Genomic DNA, 20,679 nt, shown 5'->3' with positions numbered 1-20,679 from the left:
TTCCTTGTTTTTTTTAAATAGTAAACTTGCCAAGAAACAACTGAGGGGGACAGGAGAAATTATGTGGTAGATGAAACAGGAAACGATTTTACAACATGAAATGACATTTTTAAAAATTATTTTTCTTAAATTTATTTGTTTTTTTTTTAAAGGCATTATTTTTATTTATCTGAGAGAGAGAGAGAGAGAGAGAACACGAGTGGGGGCAGGGAGAGGGAGAAGCAGACTTCCCGCTGAGCAAGGAGCCCGACTCGGGGCTCAATCCCAGCACCCCAGAATCATGACGTGAGCCAAAGGCAGATGCTTAACCAAATGAGCCACCCAAGCACCCTATTTTACTTTTTTTTTAAGTAGGCTCCACGCCCAGCATGGGGTTTGAATTCACCACCCTGAGATCCAAGAGTCGCATATTCCACCAACTAAGCCAGCCAAGCGCCCCCAAATTATTTTTCAATCTCATTGTTCAAGAGGGTTTTTTTTATAGTAATCTCTACACCCAACATGGGGCTCAAACTCACAACCCCAAGAACAAGAGTTGCGTGCTCTTCCAGCTGAGCCAGCCAGAAGCCCCTCACTGTTTAAGGTTCAACGACGCGCTCCTCATAGGCAGCCCCTCAGTCCGCTTATCACGGCTTCGCTATTGTTCCCACACGAGAAGAACAAAACGCTACGCTTTCAGGGGCTGAGCCTCATCAACTTACCTGAACTGGGCAAAAAGTAAACTCTACAACAACCTCTAGACCGCTAACTCCTGACCACCCCTCACTTACATCTACCTAAGCTTCATCAGACTCAAGAAAATTCAAGTTCCATTAGAAACAGAAATGAGCCCACCACTTCCTACTGGTATTATCTTTAACAATCAGATGACCAGCGTGCCTGGGTGCCTCAGCTGACTGAGTGCCCAACTCCTGGCTCCTGCTCACGTCGTGATCTCACGGGTCACAGGTCGTGGGATCAAGAGCCCCATGTCAGGCTCTGTGCTCAGCGGGGAATCTGCCTGAAGATTCTCTCCCCCTCTCCGTCTGCCCCTACTCCACGCACGCTCACACACCCACTTGCTCCTCTCTCTCAAATAAATAAATCTTTAAAAAAGAATCAGATTACCACATGTTGTATATAAGCTAAAAAATACATACTGTGAGAAAATCCTGCTCAAATTTGTACGCTCCACCCCCAGTGGCACAAAAGACAGTGTGGAGACTCGAGAAGTTCTTATCTCTGCCCATCTGAATGAAAGCAGGCATGTCATGAGTGGGAAAGCGGATGAAGTGCAGATTGCCCTTGCGTCCACACAGCGTCAGGTCCTTCAGCTCCAGGTGCACGTCCCGAATACCTGTGGACCCATAAGCCACGTTGGAGGTCAGGTACTTCCGAATGCTTTTAAGACTTTCCACCTCTTCCTCTTCTTCTTCAGCAGTGATGTCTTTGGGTTCAAAATAAACCAGCTTGACCAGGGTTCCACCAATATCCAAGCCAAACCACGGAAAAACTAAATGGAAAGAAAAAAAAAAGTCAGAACAACTTTTTTCTGAAAACTAAACACGTACGTATTGGTTTAGAAACCTAGCCATACCTTGAGGTTTCCAAGGACTATAAATACAAAAAGGGATTTGGGAAAAGAAATAGGATTCTGATTTGGAAACACATCTTTAAAAAAAAAAAATCAGAATACAACCCAACTCAACCCTCTTATACAGATAAGCCCAAACTACACTATGAAATATTAAAAAACAACAAACTGACTACCCATGAACCTCAACTCTGGGCTGGGGGGGGGGGGAGATTGAGAATGAAAATCTACATCCTTCCCCTTGGCTTAAAGAAGAAACGTTGAGGGGCGCCTGGGCGGCTCAGTCAGTTAAGCATCTGCCTTTGGCTCAGGTCATGATCTCAGAGTCCTGGGATCAAGTCCCGCATCGGGCTCCCTGCTCAACGGGGAGCCTGCTTCTCCCGCTCCCTCTGTTTGTTCCCTCTCTCTCTCTGATAAATAAAATCGAAAGAAAGAAAGAAAGAAAGAAAGAAAGAAAGAAAGAAAGAAAGAAAGAAAGAAAGAAAGAAAGGAAGAAAGAGAGAGAGAGAGAAAGAAAGAAAGAAAGAAAGAAAGAAAGAAAGAAAGAAAGAAAGAAAGAAAGAAAGAAAGAAGGAAGGAAGGAAGGAAGGAAGGAAGGAAGGAAGGGAGAAAGAAAGAAGAAATGTTGAAACTTTTCAGAGCTCCAGTTTAGTACGCAAACTAGGGGTAGAGGAAATTCCCAACCCATGAAACATGTAAGCTCCAGTGGTCAATTTGTCCCTCAAAACCTGAGGTCCCCAAAACAAAAGGTTTCAAAGGACTTTAATGGATAGGCATTTCAGAGTTATATCTGTTCCCAAAATATCCTTCCAAAAAAACGGCCTCAGGTGATCGGATGAAGACGGACTGCACAGACGGGCAGGCCTTGCCCTCCCAGCTTAGATCACAGAAATGACTAAAGATAGAGATGTACTGATATATTATTTTTCAAAATGGTTCTGGGAAACAAGAAATGATATGATCAGCAGAACTAGGTTGACAGAGGCAGTAACTGTCCAAAAACCTCAAAAGAAGAATGCTATAAAAACTGGGAGTAGCTATGAACACTGAGAGCGCACAGGGGAGCTCCAGCAAGCTGTAGAGAGGGCAGCTGCCCCGGGGCTACAGGAGCAGGCTCCGGGGGTCATGGGTGACCGGGCAGGGAATGCATCTGGCGCAACTGCACAGACCAACCACCTTCCCACCTCCACCCTCCCCGCTCCATCCCCGCTGAGGCCAAGTCTTCAACTAAACACAGGCGCGTAAGCCAAAGAGTCAGGATGGCACCCAAGCATCTACTATCTACCATCACTCAGAAGAAATGAGGAGCCCCCACACCTGGCCATATATCCCTACAATCCATCCTGAAAGGTTGGTAAAGAGACACTGCATCCACTGACAGAACAGCAATCCTCAACATAGAGATGATCACTTTACAAATTAGAATCACCAAAAGGGAAATCTATGCCACAAAAATGAGAAAATAAACATCTGAAGAAAGAGTTGCAGGAACAAACAGGAGACTTAAAAATAATCAAAAATATCCTCAGAGGTAAAATGAGATCTCATCCGTGGAAAATGAGTAAGCTACCACAAGGACAAATCCGAAATTAAGAAATGACTGCCACCTGTGGTTGTGACTGCAAGAATCTACATGTGACAATTACACAGAACTAAATATGCATACACAAAAGGGTTTATGGAAAACTGGTGAAATCTAAGTCAAGTCTGTGAATTTTATCAATGTTAATTTCTTAGGGGGGGTGGGGGTGTGAAGCTTTCAAAACCAAAAAAAAGGGGGAAGGGACAAACTATTATATGCTTAACAGATGAATCTCAAAAACAGGCTGAGCAAAAGAAGCCTCGAACAAAAGGCTGCATACTCTGATTCCAGTTATATGAAACTCCAGGAGATGGAAAGCAATCATGTCTGCATCTGACAGGAAGCGTATCATAGGCTGGGGGAGGAAAGGAGGGAAGGACTGTCCAGGGGCAGGAGAACACTTTCTGTAGTACCCCAAATCTTGACTGCTGGAGGTGAGGGGAAAGCTCTGTGGGTGTATATATCTGTCAAAATGCATGGAACTGTACACTTTACACGGGTGCAGTTGCTTGTGTGTAAATTATATCTCAATAAAGAATTTTCTAAAAGAAAAAAAGAAACAAATCTATTTCCAAAATAAAGCTTGACAGCTTTATTTAACAGCAAAATGGGCACAAAAAAATTAATGGAAAAAAGAAAGATTCTCCCAAAATGCCTGTCAAGTATGAAGGAAAGGTAGATATACATACAGAAATACAGAACCAGGAAGTTCAATATCTACCTTCTCTGAGTCCCAGAAATTTCCTGGAGGAGGAAAGGGAAGAAAGACATAAATCATCAGGTTCACTAAGTGTTAAGCGGAACACTGAAGTTAACACTTAACAGTTAAGTGGAGAAAGGGCAGAGTTAGACACATGCTATTGAAATGTCAAGAAATCCAAGGCACCTGGGTGGCTCAGTCGGTTAAGTGGCTGCCTACCGCTCAGGTCATGATGGAGGGGGGGGCCTGGAACTTAGCCCTGTGTCGGGCTCCCCACTCAGCGCAGAGTCTACTTGTCCCTCTCCCTCTGCCCCTCCCCCGCTCATTCTCTTGCTCTCTCTCAAAAAATTCAATAAAATCTTTAAAAAAATTTTTTTTAAATCAATGGCAAGAAATCCTAAAAACTTCCAAAAAAAAAAAAAAAGAAATCCTAAAAACTTCCAAAGACTGCATCGACATGGATGGAACTGGAGGGGATTATGCTAAGTGAAATGAGTCAAGCAGAGAAAGACAGTTATCAGATGGTCTCACTCATATGTGGAACACAAGGAATAGCACGGAGGACCACAGGGGAAGGGAGGGAAAACTGAACGGGAAGAAATCAGAGAGGGAGACAAACCATAAGACTCTGGACTCTGGCCAAACTGAGGGTTACAGAAAGGAGGGGGTGGGGAGATGGGGTGACCCAGTGATGGGTATTAAGGAGGGCACATGTGATGAGCACTGGGTGTCATATGCAACTAATGAATCGTTGAACTCTGCATCAAAAACTAATGATGTAATAAATGCTGGCTAATTGAACATAAAAAAAAAAAAAACTTCCAAAGGGAAAAAACTGAATTCCTACAAAGATACATAAATCACATAAAGGTGGAATGAGAGTTTTCATCAGCGACACAGATGCCAGAAGACAACGAAGCACTGGCTTCAAAGTTATAAGGAAACGATTTTGAAACATATCCAGCCAACTCTTAGCTTTCAAGGAGGAATGCAAAAGAAATTTTCGCACATGAAAGAACTCAATGCTTACTACTCAAAAACCTTCTCTGAAACAATTAGTAAATGCATTCCAATAAGAAGCATCCAAGAAGGTATGAGTTTTAAGAAACAATGATAAGCAAAGGAAGCAGCAATACATACGACTTTCAAAAAATCAGCAATCTGGAACTACGATACATGATTTCAACACAGGAAGTGAAGAGGGAAGAGAAAGGAGAGGGAAGTGAAGCAAACTGCATTTCTGTCTTGATGGGGGAAAGAAGATACAGATTCTGATTAATTCTAAATAAGAATGAAGTGATGGTTTAAACGCATCAAAATTTACAGGTAAGTAAAGAAGAAAAAAGAATGAACATATGACCTTCAAACAACTATGGAAAAAAATCAGTTCAAAAACAAAGAAAAAAAAATATGGCAAGTACAAAACAAAAAAATGATAGGAATGGAGGGCCTAGGTGGCTCAGGTCATATCTCTGGGTCCTAGGATCGAGCCCCACATCGGGCTCCTGGCTCAGCATCCTCCCAGCCCAGCATTGGGCTCCTGGCTCAGGAGGGAGTCTGCTTCTCCCTCTGCGGGGGGGGGGGGGGGGGGGGGCGCACACTCTCTCTCTCTCTCAAATGAATAAAATCTAAAAAAAAAAAAATGAACATAAACGTATCGGTAATCACAAATCAGTCAAATTTCCCTTCTAAAGAGGAAATTCAATTATATGCTTACATAAAAAGATACATTTAAGGTAACAAGTAGACTGAAGGTAAATAAATGGCAAAACACCCACAACAGAGTCCCATCATGCTTTAAGATGAAAACAGGGTTCAGTCAGAAGTGCTGATATCAAAATCTTAAGCACCTCACTGGTGACTGATGTAACACCAGGTGACTTACATTGAGGAACCACGATATGGTTAAAGTCAAACCTTATGTTTCAAGACCAGCATTGCATTTAACGCTCACATGAGATGTGCCCCTCCAAAGGGCAATCTACCAAGAAAATAGGATTCACAAGTCCCATCCTATACTCACTTGCAATTATATATGCACTGACCAATTTGTTGTGTAGAATCACTGGCACCATTTATTCAACTGACTTCTAACATTTATACACTTGAATTTGGGTAAGCAAAATGAATGCCTGAACAATGCTACTCCACTGTATTAAGCAAATGTTAACAGAAAGTAAATACAATACTAGCAGACTAAACAAAATTCAAGCAAACAAAAAGCCTTAAAAGAGAACAGAAAGAAATTATATCATGAGCATAAAAGAAGTAGAATTGACAGGATCCTAACAAATGCTTCAAAAATATGTAAAACAAGGAGAAATTGATAAATCTACACAATAACTTGAGATGACACAAAAATGTGTACACACACACACACAAACTAAAGGTATATGGAGGATCTGACTATCAAACTAATAAGGTGGGTCTATGAAGCACAAGTAACTTTGTATCCAAAAAAATACCTTCCTTTCCAAATACTCATGAACCATAAAAAAATTAACGGTACAAGCTTAAAGGACCTCAAATTCCAAAGAACATTCGCTTTCCACAATACCTCAACATTATAAATTAATCCAACAAACACAAAGAAGTAAATCTCTCCACCTGGGAACTTTTAAAACCACTTATTTTAACTCTGAAATTAAAGAAGAAATCAAAACAAAAATTTTAAATGAATGACAATAAGAACAGTACGTATCAAAATCAATAGGCTATATACCCAAGGTGGTATCCAAAGGGAAATTTCTAGCCTTAAATGTTTATCAAATGGATTAAAAAAAGAAGAAACCCAAATAAAAGGGAAGGTCACATACAGTGAAATGCTAGAAAAAGAATAAAATAGACCCAAAATAAGCAAAAGGGAATTATTTTTTTTTAAGATTTATTCATTTATTTGAGAGAGCAAGAGAGAGCGAGCACACACCTGAGCAGGAGGGGCAAAGGGGGAGGGAAAGAGACTCTCGAGCAGACTCCATGCTGAGCACGGAGCCCCACACAGGGCTGGACCTCATGACCCTGAGATCACAACCTGAGCTGAAACCAAGAGTCAGGCACTCAACCGAATGCGCCACCCAAGTACCCCAAGCAGAAAGGCAAATAAAACCAAGATGTAAATGAAATCAGAAAAACATCATCATGAGCAAAGCCACAGTAGAGCTGATGGATAAAATGAAGCTTTGAGAAAGTCATTAAAACAGACAAATGTCTGATACGTATATTCAAGAAAAAGAAGATGAAAATTTTCTTTAAAAGGAAGGCAGGCAGGAAGACATAAAAGAGTATATGCCATGGGGCACCTGGGTGGCTCAGTCAGTTAAGCGACCGACTCCTGATTTCGGCTCAGGTCATGATTTCAGCGTCATGAGACTGAGCCCCCTGCTGGCTCCACACTCAGTGGGGAGTCTGCTTCTCTCCCTGTCTCTCCCCCTCTCCTTCTGCCCCTGCCCCCTTAAGCCCCCCACTCACAGGGCTCACTCAGGCCTCTTTCTCGCAAATAAATAAATCTTTTTTTAAGTATATAACCAGAGACTGTGCAAGTATACAATTTTGTACAAATGGACAATATACAATTTTAATGTTTAAAATGTACACTAAATTGGGGCGCCTGGGTGGCACAGCGGTTGGGCGTCTGCCTTCGGCTCAGGGCGTGATCCCGGCGATCTGGGATCGAGCCCCACATCGGGCTCTTCTGCTGGGAGCCTGCTTCTTCCTCTCCCACTCGCCCTGGTTGTGTTCCCTCTCGCTGGCTGTCTCTATCCTGTCAAATAAATAAAATCTTTAAAAAAAAGTAAAATAAAATAAAATGTACACTAAACAGGGGCACCTGGGTGGCTCAGTCAGTTAAGTGTCTGCCTTCAGCTCAGGTCATGATCTCAGGGCCCTGGAACCAAGCCCTGCACCAGGCTTCCTGCTCAATGGGGAGTCTGCTTCTCCCTCTCTCTCTGTCCCTCCCCCCAATTTGTGCTTTCCCTCTCTCTCTCTCAAATAAATAAAAACTTTTTAAAAAGTACACTAAAGAGAAAACTAGCGAGAAAAAACAGAGTACAAAAAATGCTCAAAATAAGATCAAAATCACAAATCAAAAGCACTGAAAAATTTTTTAAATGTATCAAAGATCTACCACTCAAACAAGAACAAAAAAGCACCAGGCCCTAATGGTTTCCAGGCAAACCTTTAAGAGCCTCCAGAGTACAGAAAACCCTAAAAAGATTCGCAAGTCATTCTAACCTCATATCAAAACTGGAAAAGAAATATCTCACAAAAAATGCATTAAATTATTAAACAGAAACCAGTTATGCAGTAAGAGTAATACACCATGGTCAATAGAGATTCTTCTCAGGAATGCAAAAGATGGTTTTCACATTAGAAATTACCTCAATAGATTCCAAAAAAAAATAAAAAGAGACTCAATTAAAAAAACGAAACCAAAAAATTTTAAGTATATGGATAAAAACAACATACAAATATCAATACCTTTTCCTATATAATAAGGAAAACCCAACAAGAAAATGACATGGAAAATGTCACGTATAACAATACTTTGAAACAAATCTTAACACTAAATATGTACAATCACTATTAAAATAGTATCCTGAAAATCACAGCAGTGGAAAGATGTATCCTATTCCAGGAGAAAACACTGAATATTGTAAAATGTCAACTCCCCCCAAGATAATCTAACAATGTCAATGCAATTCTAAAGAGAACGCTGTGGTTGACTCCCCAGCAGCCATTCCCTTGGTCCCAGGGATAGTTCTCTACTTTTTTTACACCTACAAAAATTCCGTTGCCAGTGACAGGCCTAACACAACCTGGCACAAGTCATGAAAAGTCTGTCCCTGGCATCTACAGGAAAAGTTTCTTCGCTCCAGCACAACAGCACAACAGCACTGGATATGATGGAAGCCAGGAGATTTGATTCCTACTTTCCTACCTGCAGCACCACTCCTTTAACCATCGCTGCCAACCTTGAGTTTAGCAGAACACGGCACTCCACCAACAAACGTATCACATCGACAGGACTGGAATCTGAAGGTTTGGACATATCTAAGACCAATGGAAGACTGGTCCTTAAATTAAGCTTTAAATTAAGCTTTACTCCCATTTCCTTAGATTAAAAAACCTAAACATTAATGTATGGCTATTATATTTTAAATGATCATCTATGAACAGCCAAGCACTATTAGGCACTTGACGGTATAAGCTTATTTAAAGCTTGCAACAACCATATAAGGCAACTACTATAACCATCCCACTTCACAGATTAAGAAATGAAAGTGCAGGTAGGGGTGCCTGGGTGGCTCAGTCGGTTAAGCGACCAACTCCTGACTTCGGCTCAGGTCATGACCTCAGGGTCCTGGGACTGAGCCCCATGTCCAGCTCTGCACAGAGTGTAGAGCCTGCTTAAAATTTTCTCTCTTCCTCTGCCCCTCCTCACCACCCTCTCAAAAACATCAAGAAAACAGAAATGCAAAAGGGCCCAAGGTTCCAGTCAAGGAAAGGCAGAGGTGGGACTCAAATCCAGACTTCCGAAAACCCTCAACAAGCCTCTTTCCACAAGTATCTATACAAACCTAAGAGCACAGAACACATATTCTTGAGTTAACATGAAAATAAAATTAAAAAGCAGTTTTAAAAAATAGTACTTTAAATAATCAGTAAGAGGGTGCCTGCGTGGCTCAGTAGGCTAAGTGTCTGCCTTCCCCTCGGGTCATGATCTCCGGGTCCTCGGATCCAGCTGGGAGAGGGCCCGTATCGGGCTCCCTGCTCAGCAGGGAATCTGTTTCTCCCCCACCCACTGCCTCTCTCGCCTGCCCATGCTCTCTCTGTCACACATGAATAAAAATAAAAAATAAGTAATCAGGAAGATCAACAATATATAAAGAAAAATAAGGAGTCTTGGGGCGCCTGGGTGGCTCAGTCGTTAAGCGTCTGCCTTCGGCTCAGGGCGTGATCCCGGCGTTCTGGGATCGAGCCCCGCATCGGGCTCCTCCGCTATGAGCCTGCTTCTTCCTCTCCCACTCCCCCTGCTTGTGTTCCCTCTCTCGCTGGCTGTCTCTATCTCTGTCAAATGAATAAATAAAATCTTAAAAAAAAAAAAAAAAAGGAGTCTTAAGCAAAGCTAAGTTCATATGTTTATTATAGCCTTTAACGGCTTCAGGATTTTTCTGTGTACTACTCATCAAACCATTTACATATGCAAGAACTAAGAAACACTGAGAAGCATGGAAGGTCCATTAGACACATGTTCTCTGATAATGGCTGAGAGAATTCTGTCAGGCCATAGAATTCTGTTATTTCTAAACATTCAGCCTCTCACTGACTGCAAAACTGCCCCAGATACCATAATATAATGAATACTGGAATAAGCTTTCCAATCCTTGTTCAAAACACTGTGCTTCTGCTGGGAAAAGTCAAGGACAAACGAACTTCCAACTATACCATCAGTCTTCATATCTCACCAACAGAACACTTACTTATCACTTCTAATTTGTGAGTCATTCCATTAATTTTCAGCTATTTCAGTCAGTTTGCAACCCTTAGCCTATTTCCTGATATTAAGGCCTCAAGGTACTCAGTCTAGACAATTCATACATGACCCAGGACACATTTCTAGAACGAACTGAAACTCTCCCGCACAGGTTATTTATGTAAAACCACCTGCAGCACCACGTCCATCTCATAATGGATCTCAACAATTGAAATGCTTCCCCACAGGAAATAAATGGTCTACAGAAGTGTGCTCAATTTCCCAACATCACAAACTACATCTTTACCAGACCACATCTGGTTAAGCATTGCAAACCCAAACCTCTAGGCTGGTCTAGGCAGCAATCCTCGGCCTCACCTTACAAGTCGTACTTTAATAATAATTATTCTTATTTAAAATAATTTTAACTTGGGGACTAAGTTAAAGGCTGCCTAAAGAACAGCCTTCCCTAATTCCTATAAAATAATATATATTATCAAACCAGCAGACTCCATAATAAATTCTACATTCAGGAAATATAAACACACGAAACCTAATAAGCTACTAAAAACTAAAGATGGCTCCCACCTTTAGAAAGCAAACTTTAAGCCATTATTTAGAAAAGGGGTTTTCACATGATGGTCAGTCTTGCTGACATAAACTGAGAAACAACACAATAAACTGAGAAAGAACAGTGCCTGAAGTTAAAGATACCCCAAAGATACGAACCTGAAAAATGCTCCCTAGGTTATAAATTTAAGCCCAACAAACATCACTGGTCTTTTAAATGACAATTCAAAGTAACTATTCTTTTCTGCTGATAAGGTCCTAACGGTCTACAAGACTACTGTATTCCTCCTCTCTCCTTTTAACATGTGTTGAAGCAAAAGATTTTTAATAGCGTACATCACTCCTTGCCTAGAAAAAAAGAGGGCGGGGATGCCAACACTGAACAATCATATTACCTAAGTGCACCATTCACACATATAGCTTCCAAAATAACATACTGTACCATTTTACACAGCTACGTAATTGGATTATTTTTAGGCCCTTCTTAATGCTTCACATTTGTTACACATCCACAATGAAGAGCCATGTCTACTTTGATTTCATTTAGCTTTAAAGTTGATAGAGGTTAAAAAGCATCCTCTCCCATCCTCTCCCTCTCTCAAAAGTAGAATACAAAGCAACAGAAATCCTCACAGGTAGGAGCTCCTTCCCTAATTCCCCAGCTGAAGATGAAACACTGCACATAATAAGGGACAGTCTCCCAGGGCCCCAGCACCAATTCTACCCTGCCAATACTGACGCTCCCCAAAAGCCAAGGAAAAGCAATCCATTTGCCACGCTAGTATTGTCAAGCTATAAACAAAAGCTTTATTTTCTAAATCCATGGCAGTGAGGGATACTGCATGACTGGGATGAGTCCAAAAGAAGTGTGTCCCAAAGATTTCCCTGGCGTGCTACACCACGCTTGAGTCACGTGCAAAGATCCAGCTCGTCCCCCCACCCATGGGGCACTCTCATCCCAGGTTCCCACACCTCCTACACATCTGCTGCACATCTGGGACCATGATTAAAATGCATGTTCTCTTGTTACATGCCTGCATACTTCTGTCAAAACTGTACATTTTGCTGTATGTAACTATGCCTCAATGAAATTTTAAAAATTAAACAGATGCATTTCTTAGACCCTTTTGCAGAGACCTGAAGGGTTTTTTTAAGCTTCTGAGTGATTCCATGTGAGAACCGCTCTGGGTTACACTGCACATACCTTCCCTCACTCAAAAATGGGGAAAGTCAAGAACACTGGGTCTGAAGTCAGACATCTACAATCAAAAGACAGCTCCGTTATTAACTTGCTATACACCCTTGAACAAAGGACAAATTTCACTGACAGTTTCCTCATCTGGAAACTGGGGGTTAGGAAAAAAAAAAACCACAACCTGCCACACAGGATAGTTGTGAGACTTAAGTGATAGTTTATAAAATATTTGGCACAATGTCTAACACAAAGAAGTGAGCACTATATAACCATCGTTAGCATCTTTGTTTCCATCATTTTAAATCAACCTTTACTTGGTATTTCTCTCAGTCCTGTGAGACATACTCCACCTAATCTAAACCTTGTGAAGAACTTCTTAGACACAGACATGCCCAGCCTCATCCCTAATGCCTGTATAAGTCTGGGATGAGACCAGGTTTGAGAATCACACCGCTCTAGGGAACATGTGTAGCAGAATAGGATTATAATCAGGGCCACAAGAATTCCTAAAATAAACTGAGTAGCTCCTTCTAGTTTCAAATGATGACTAGACTCCTCCCTTTCGACAAGTAGTATAAGGACATCAGAACGAGGCTTGCTAACCTCAAAAGAAAGGTGGTACCACCCTATACCCAACTTCCCCAAAGATAAATACAGAGATTTTGTCTTTATTGAATTCTCTCAAAGTTAACACCATTCTTAAGGGTTCAGCAATCAACGGGCTGTCTCTTCACCCAACTGGTGCACCCTGGGCAGCAAAAGAAAAAATTAATGGAAGAATGAACAATACCTTGTTTATTTCTTTGGCGGGTCTCATTACCTGAGATGGCTTTCATAATTTATCAGAGAAAGCAGTAAAGGGGACCACGACAAGCATCAAACATAAAAACAAAAAAATAAGCCCTCCAACATGAATATCTGTCTTAGTTCCTTAAAAGTCATCTCAAAACCACCTTACATATCACCCCTCCCCCATTACAGTTTAAACCAGAGTTTTCCAGAACTGTCTCTGAGCCACCTGTACCTAAATGATATGAGGAGTTTTAAAATGCAACTTCTTAGAACCCTCTCCAGATTCTGATTCAAAAAAATAAGAGTTGGACCCCAGGAATCTGCATTTTTAACTCCCAAGGTCATTTTTATGCTCAAAATTTGGAAGTACTTTCACAGTAGCTAGAAATTTTCACCTCAGGGGCGCCTGGGTAGCGCAGTCGTTAAAGCGTCTGCCTTCGACTCGGGGCGTGATCCCGGCGTTCCGGGATCGAGTCCCACATCGGGCTCCTCTGCTGGGAGCCTGCTTCTTCCTCTCTCACTCGCTTGCTGTGTTCCCTCTCTCGCTGGCTGTCTCTCTGTCACATAAATAAATAAAATCTTTAAAAAAAAAAAAAAAAGAAATTTTCACCTCAAGTAAGCCTTGAACACAAAAGATGGAGATTATGCTTAGACTTAGAGCAATGAAAAAACAGCTAACCAAATATAAACAATTCAATAAACACAGTGGTTAAGAGGATGTTTGAAGCTGGACTTCCTGAATTTACATTTCTATTCTACAACTCACAAGCCATTTTACACGTAGCAAATGTGCCCCAGTTTTCCCATCTGTAAAATGGAATACTACCACCTACCTCAGAGTTATGAGTACTAATGAGTTATTAAAGCTCTCAGAAGAATGCCTAAAAATTTTAAGAGTGCCTGACCCCTGCAAACAGCCAAAATACAATATTTATTTAGAATCCTTACGGCCAACGGCCAAAAACCGTTGGCTACATGGCTGGGATTCTTATTTGCTGAATCTCTGGAATTTACATCCTTCTCCAATGATGTAGTACAAAACCATTAAGGCACAAATATTGTGCACCGCTTAAAAATCAGATGCTTCTCAAATAAAACACAAACTAGGTAACTGGCTCTAGAAATGGTGTAAGTTGAGAGCAGTTAATCTGTTTTTCAAATTTCTTTCAATAAGACCTAAAAAGACAAAATAACTGAAACTCCCAAACTTTTCATAGCAAAGGAGGGCTACATTTAACATTTAATCATCCAAATCACAGAAGATAAAAGTAAAGCAACCAGGTGGCTGGGCTAAGGTACAAGACTATCCAATAAAGACCTTACACTCATCCTGCCACTGTCCCTCACTCTCATAATCTGCATTTAAAACAAGGGGACTTCCTGAAAGAGAAATTGGAAACGACAAGGAAAAAAAGATCTAACCATATGTAAAATGTCACTATATGATAAAGCTCATATTAGAGTATTAAGACAGTGGATACTTTCAACAGTAGCAATGGCTGCCAAACAGAGAACCTGAACTGAAGACCTGTAAGGGGGGAAGGGCGGGGGGGGGGACTATTTGTACTAGGTCACAACGCAGAAAAAGAAGTCTGATAATAAAATGGAGAAAGCAATTCTCAGGGAAGAGCATGTGCAACTGCCAAGGCGAGATTCCCTCAAAAGAAAAAGCCTCCATGCCCAGAATGCTACAGTCCTGAATCGTGAGTATCAGCAAACAGATGCAAAGAAAACAGAGGAGATATCTGGGTGAGAGATGACCCGAATTCTCACGGGAAGAAAAGCAGCCAAAGCTTAAGTGCACGGAACACGGAATCCAGTTTTAGGCCTGCAGCAACTCAAGGGTCGGCTAACCATTTTCCAGGAAGCCCGAAATCTCCAGATTAAGGGGATTTAACGGCTTGGACAGCTCTCTGGAAACCCACAGAAGACAGGCATTGGCGAGTCAAAGGATTTAGGGGGAGGGGAAGCGGTGGAAAAGAGTCAAAAGAAGCCTTCTTGAGGACAAAATCACGTGACTCGCGGGAAAAGAATACCCAAGGAGCTAGAGGGAGAAAGAGTCCCTGGGTAAAGACCCTCCACTCCCACAACCGAGAAGCGCGCACCAATGCGCGCGAGGGCTGGGCGGGGGCCGAACCCCGATCCGCCGAGCTTGGACCCGAGGCCTCCAGTCGGCTGTCAGCCCATGCACCAACCTGGGACCACCGTGCGGGGGCACTGTCCCCGCGCGGGCGCGCGGGAAAAACGGCAGCCGGGCCGGAAGGGGGCAGGGCGAGCCGCGAGGACGACCCGCCGGGCACTTACGCTGCCGCTTCTTCCTAAGGCTTTCGACGCGCTGGCGGGAGGCCGAGGGGGCGCCGCTGTAGGAGCCGGGCCGGCTTCGTCTAACGCCCTCCGCCGAAGCCGAAGCCGAGGCCCCGACTGGGGGCTCCGACGCGCTGCTCGCCCGGCGCCGCAGCAGCTCCCGCCGCCGCCCATCAGCCCCTTCGGGCGCCGGCTCCCCCGCCGACGAGGCGGAGGTGTCGGCCGCTCTTCCGTGGCGTTCCATGGGCACGCCGAGCCGGCCCGCTCCCATCCGCAGCAGCCACTGCTGCCGCCCGAGCCAGCCCCCCAGCGCCGGATCCCTTGTCGCCTTCTCCGCGGCAGTACAGCCCAAGCAGAAGCGCACCCTCCGCCGGCCGCCTCTTCCGTTGCGCCAATGCTCAGCAAGCCAATCCAAATAGGCTGAGGGCGGCCCGAAGGCCTCGCGTCCAATCGTCTCCCTCACTCGAGGCGGATCGACCGCGCCTCCGTCCAATGAAAGGCTCCCAGGACGGGGCGGGGCGGAGAGTGGCGGGGGAGGGGATCGGGCTTGGCCGCGGAGAAGGCGGTGTTGCTGAAGGGAGAGTGATGGCGGCACCGCCCAATGGACGTGTGGGTGGAGGGGTCGGCGCACCCGCCCGCACAGGTGGATGGGTCAGCTCCCCGGGCCCCAGCGTCCCGCCCCGCTGCTGCGTCCCGTCTCTCCCGGCCCGCACCCTCCTCCAGCCCAGCAGTGTGCTGTCCATCGTCTGGCCGCCAGTCTTTGGCAAAGAGAAGGTCTTGAACCGCGGCTGACCTTAGTCTTTGTCCCTCGGCCCCGTTCCGCTGCTGGCGTCGAGGCCGCCAGTCCCTCAGCGCTATATTTTTTTTACCACCACTCTCTCCCCCAGCACTGCCACGGGCGTGTTTGGGCTAAGCCCCCTCCATTCCGTCTGCGTTGGAGAAATGTTCCTGGTACCAGAAGGAATGAAAGGACTGGGACTGGTCTCCATGGCAACTGGAAGAAAGAGGTGGGTTATAAATCCTCCGCCACCCTCCTGTGCTGAAGGAGGGGGTGCGGGAGCCGGGGAGTAGGGTTGGCTTTTTGAAGGACAGTCTGGACTCCTTTTCTGTGCAGCGCACTGGGGGAATATAGAAGGATTTGGTGGCTGCCTTGGAGCCTGTGTTGTTAGGGGTGTATGCGTGTGTGCGCGTTAATCATTATCGTCCCTTTGGCGGGGGCGGGGGCGGGGAGCGAGAACATAGTCACCTCCAACCCTGAGATGCTGACCACTCACACCTACCAAAGGCGCTTCCAACCACCCTTCTCCAAAGGTTACCCCAGCCTGAAATGATCGTGCCTTGTTCTGTACCTTCAAGGCAATCCCTCACTCCATGAAGTTTAATGGGACTGTGGGGTTTTCTTGCTTGCTAATTATTCATAAGTGCCTCCCCCAGGACACTGTAATGTCCCTTGGGTGATAGCCCTCATTTTCTTCACCTTTCCGGTAATGACTGCTAGTAGCCGGCGGAACAAGAAAGATGAGCTTCTCCTTTGCTTGTTGAACAAAATTAACTATGCTCACTCCAGACTAGCTCCCCTGACGAGGAATAACTTTGGAGTTATCCAAACTCTGGAAATTCCAGCTCCTGCAAGAAGCCATCCCAGATGGATCCTACAAGAACTAAGAATACCTGTAACTAGTCTTCTAAATCTCAGCACCCAGTGTGGCCTTTCTTTCTACCCCCCACCAATCTGGTCCTCCTTGACCTGAGAGAGCTTTCATCCAAGTCTGTGAGTCCTAATAGATCATCCTGAAGAATCAGAAATCACCATCATCACCATCATCACCATCACCATCATCATCATCATCCAGGGCTGCCAAGATGAAGCCCCAATAGCAAAACAACACCTGAAATACGTATGTAGTTTGTTTGTTTACAGTGTACAGAGTACCTTTACATGTCCTTTAATCCTCCCAGCAACACGGATGATGAGGCAACTTAACCAGAGGCACACAGCTTAAAAAATGACAGAACCTGGATTCCTGAGAAGTTCAGCCACTCTCTGCCTCACAGTAACCAAAAGGCACAAATTCAGTAAAATTCCAATAAGTTACTAGAAGGCTTTTTGTCTTCTTAAATAAATACATGTGTCTTCACTCTTTGGTGTGATCTTAATAACCGTTTGTGGCTATCATTAAAGTTTATCCAAAATAATGGATGACGCATACACTAATGGCAGTTAGGCAAGATGTTTATGATCCTAAATGAAAAATGCAAATAAACTGAGCAAGAGAAACCATACATGAAAGAATACATACCATATGATTTATATGAAGTTCAATGTTCATAAATGATGTTAGCAGTCAGGATGGTGGTGTTTTGTGGGGGAAGGGAGTCGTGATGACAGGCAACAGATAGACTTCTGCAGGGCTGGGAGTGTTCAGTTTCTCCGGTCTGGGTGGTGGCTGCGTGGGTGTGTTCACTTTGCAATATGTCATCAAGAGGTTCACTTGTTTTGTGCACTTTTCTGTATGTGTGTTTTACTTAAATAAAACATTTATTTAAAAAAAAAAAACTGAAGATTTGTCCTGGAGCAAGTTTTTTTGTTGTTTTGTTTTTCAAAAAAGTCAAATGAAAGGAGTGATTAAGAGGTTTTCTTTCTCTCTGGTTATTAAAACAGTTTATAGGGAGAGTATCAATAAGTTTTTTGTGTTTTTTTGTTTTTTTATCAGTTCTCTCAGTTACTTACCCTTGGGGAGAAACCAGTTTTCTGGTATACAGACCAGAATAAGCAGCACAGAGGTCATGGTAAGCATAATGTTTTGGAGGAACTAATCAAATTCTAAAGTAATAATTTGCAAATCTAGAGCCATTTCAGGGACAAAACATCACACAGAATACACATCTACCATAGTAGTTGCCTTTTACTCGGTCAGAAATAACCCCAAAACTTAGTGGCTGAGTAATAAATATTATCTCAGTTTCTGTGGGTCAAGAATTTGGGAGTAATTTAGCTGGGTGGTTCTGGCTCAGGGTCTTTCATGAAGTTGCAGTCATTTGAGGGCATATGGGCTAGAGGATCCACTTCCAAGATGGCTTATTCACATGACTGGCAAACTGATACTAGCTTTTGGCAGGAGGCCTCAGCTCCCACAACATGGATGGGCCTCTTCATAGGGTTGCTTGAGGGTCCTCACAATATAACAGCTGGCTTCTCCCAAAGCTAGTGATTCAAGGAAAAACATGCAGAAATCACAATATCTTCTCATTTCTGCAATATCCTATTGCTGTATCGAATATCCTATGATTCCACAGATCAGCCTTCTTCAAAGTGGGTTGATATTACCCAAGAATGTGAATACCAGGAAGGAGAGCATCACTGGAGGCATGTTAGGGCCCACAGTCTGCCCTCTGGCCCCCAGAGGGTGTGAGAAGATTCACTTCCTCGTCTCTTACTACTTCCTAACAGCCAGGGGACAGACCCTCTCTTAAGTTTCTATTGAATTTTCTCGCAGCTAAAGTAGAGCACCACTCGGGAGTAAATAATTAAAAGTAGGATCACAAGAGTGCCAAGCCGCAGAGGTTTACAGATGAACTTCTTTCTCCTTCCACTGGGCCGCGTTGGTGCCAAGGAAATGAAAAGCATAGAATCCGTTCCCTTTCAAGCACAAGGTCTTTTTTTCCAGAGTATAATGGTGTGGAGAATTGGGGCGAACCTTGCCTATTATCCCTCCCAAGGACAAAGATATGAAAATCGTGAAATTATTAAGCCCCTAGACATTCTTCCAATGTCTGCGCTACCAGGCGCCCTTAAGTGCATCTTCTTACAGCTTTGAATACACTGAAGGGCATGATGAATCTCCAAGAGGAGGCTGAAGTATGTATGTATCTGTCTTCCAAATGTAATTGACCATGGAATCCTTTTCTCATGAAATCTTTTCCTTAGACACACTTTGGGAAATTCACCTCTGGATATAAAATATAAAAATGAGTCACATCTCTGTTATATTAAAGGCAATGAAGATCTAGTTCTTTCCATTTTAAAAGCCTGATGGCTTTTTTATTTATGTTTAGAGAGGGGGAGGGGCAGAGGGAGAGAGAGAATCTTAAGCAGGCTCTACGTCCAGTGCAGAGCCCAACACGGGTCTCCATCTCACGACCCTGACATCATGACCTGAGCCGAAATCAAGAGTCAGACGCTCAACAAACGGAACTACCCAGGTGCTCCATCTTGATGGCTATTATTAACTTCATCCCCAAATAATCCAACAGTAGTCCCCTCCGTATCTGAAGCTTCACTCTCCCAGGCTTCAGTTACCCACGGTCAATCACGGTCTTGAAGTAGATGATCCTTCTGAAATACTGTCAGAAGGTTGCTAGTAGCCAATGGCTACATCACAACACCTACCTTGTTCCCCTCACTTCATCTTATCACGTTGGTATTTTATTATCTCACATCATCACAAGAAGGGTGAGTACAGGCCAGTAAGAGGACACATTGATACAACTTATTACAATAGACTATTATAATTGTTCTATTTTGTTCTATATTGTGGTTAATCTCTTACTGTGCCTAAATTATAAATTAAACTTTATCGTAGGTGTGTATTGACGGAAAAAACATGTATATATAGGGTTTGGTACTATCTGTGATTTCAGCCACCTACTGGGGGTTTTGGAACGTATCTCTTGCAGGTAAGGGGGAACTATTTTTGTAAAAGCATCTGCTTTTGGAAAACAAGTTTGTCCTCTTTCCTCTTAAACAGCTCCCCTTTCCTCTTTCTCTTAATGGCACTGCCATTTCTGTTCCTCTGGGCAATATAATTCTTCCCTCTCATGCTGTTTCCTTGAGTCTGACACTGTTCAATAGAAATATAATGCAGGGGCGTCTGCCTTCGGCTCAGGGCGTGATCCCGGTGTTCTGGGATCGAGCCCCACATCAGGCTCCTCTGTTGGGAGCCTGCTTCTTCCTCTCCCACTCCCCCTGCTTGTGTTCCCTCTCTCGCTGGCTGTCTCTCTCTCTGTCAAATAAATAAATAAAATCTTTTTAAAAAAATGCAAATCACATGTGTAATTTAAATTTTCTAATAGCCACATTTTTAAAAGCAAAAAGAAATGGGTGAAATTAATTTTATTAGTATATTTCACCCAATATATCCAACACATCATTATTTCAACATGTGGCACTAGTCACATTAAAAGTGGTCAATAGGGGCGCCTGGCTGGCTCAGTCTGAAAAGCATGCAACTCTTGACCTCTGGGTTGTGAGTCTGAGTCCCAGATTGGGTATAGAGATTACTAAAAATAAATAAAGAGGGGCGCCTGGGTGGCGCAGTCGTTAATCGTCTGCCTTCGGCTCAGGGCGTGATCCCAGCGTTCTGGGATCGAGCCCCACATCAGGCTTGCCGGCTGGGAGTCTGCTTCTTCCTCTCCCACTCCCCCTGCTTGTGTTCCCTCTCTCGCTGGCTGTCTCTCTCTCTCTCAAATAAATAAAATCTTTAAAAAAAAT

At 43.5% G+C, this 20,679-nt stretch overlaps 1 protein-coding gene and 1 long non-coding RNA gene across 7 annotated transcripts in view; one reads left to right on the top strand and one right to left on the bottom strand.

The window, feature by feature from the left end:
- The window catches only part of PANK2 (pantothenate kinase 2), a 35,582-nt gene extending 20,019 nt beyond the window's left edge, over positions 1 to 15,563 (bottom strand). For 2 of the 4 annotated variants that reach the window (XR_015720937.1, XM_087853730.1), the window contains exons 1-2: positions 15,189 to 15,559; positions 1,140 to 1,492 (exon numbers count right to left, since the gene is read on the bottom strand). Coding sequence is in view for 2 of the 4 variants with exons in the window: in XM_087853730.1 (XP_087709856.1) it covers positions 1,140 to 1,492; positions 15,189 to 15,459 (624 nt within the window). In the remaining 2 variants the exon portion in view is untranslated. Of the gene's footprint in view, positions 1 to 1,139; positions 1,493 to 15,188 lie in introns of all 4 variants that reach the window. The other 2 variants (XR_015720938.1, XM_045808480.2) reach the window with 2 other exon arrangements.
- Positions 15,564 to 15,722: 159 nt separating this feature from the next.
- On the top strand, positions 15,723 to 17,326 carry LOC148108053 (uncharacterized). 3 transcript variants are annotated; one of them, XR_015720939.1, is made up of 2 exons: positions 15,723 to 16,195; positions 16,690 to 17,326. It is a non-coding gene; the product is annotated as an uncharacterized LOC148108053 (long non-coding RNA). The 3 variants fall into 3 exon arrangements; XR_015720941.1 differs by having other exon boundaries at positions 16,687 to 17,326; XR_015720940.1 differs by having other exon boundaries at positions 16,623 to 17,326.
- Positions 17,327 to 20,679: the final 3,353 nt, after the last annotated feature.

Source organism: Ursus americanus, chromosome 22, assembly GCF_024610735.1.
Source record: "Ursus americanus isolate L20-20 chromosome 22, mUrsAme1.1.p, whole genome shotgun sequence".
NCBI classification, from domain to species: domain Eukaryota; kingdom Metazoa; phylum Chordata; class Mammalia; order Carnivora; family Ursidae; genus Ursus; species Ursus americanus.
The sequence above is the reverse complement of the archived record's forward strand: the minus strand, read 5'-3'. Positions and strand labels throughout refer to the sequence as shown.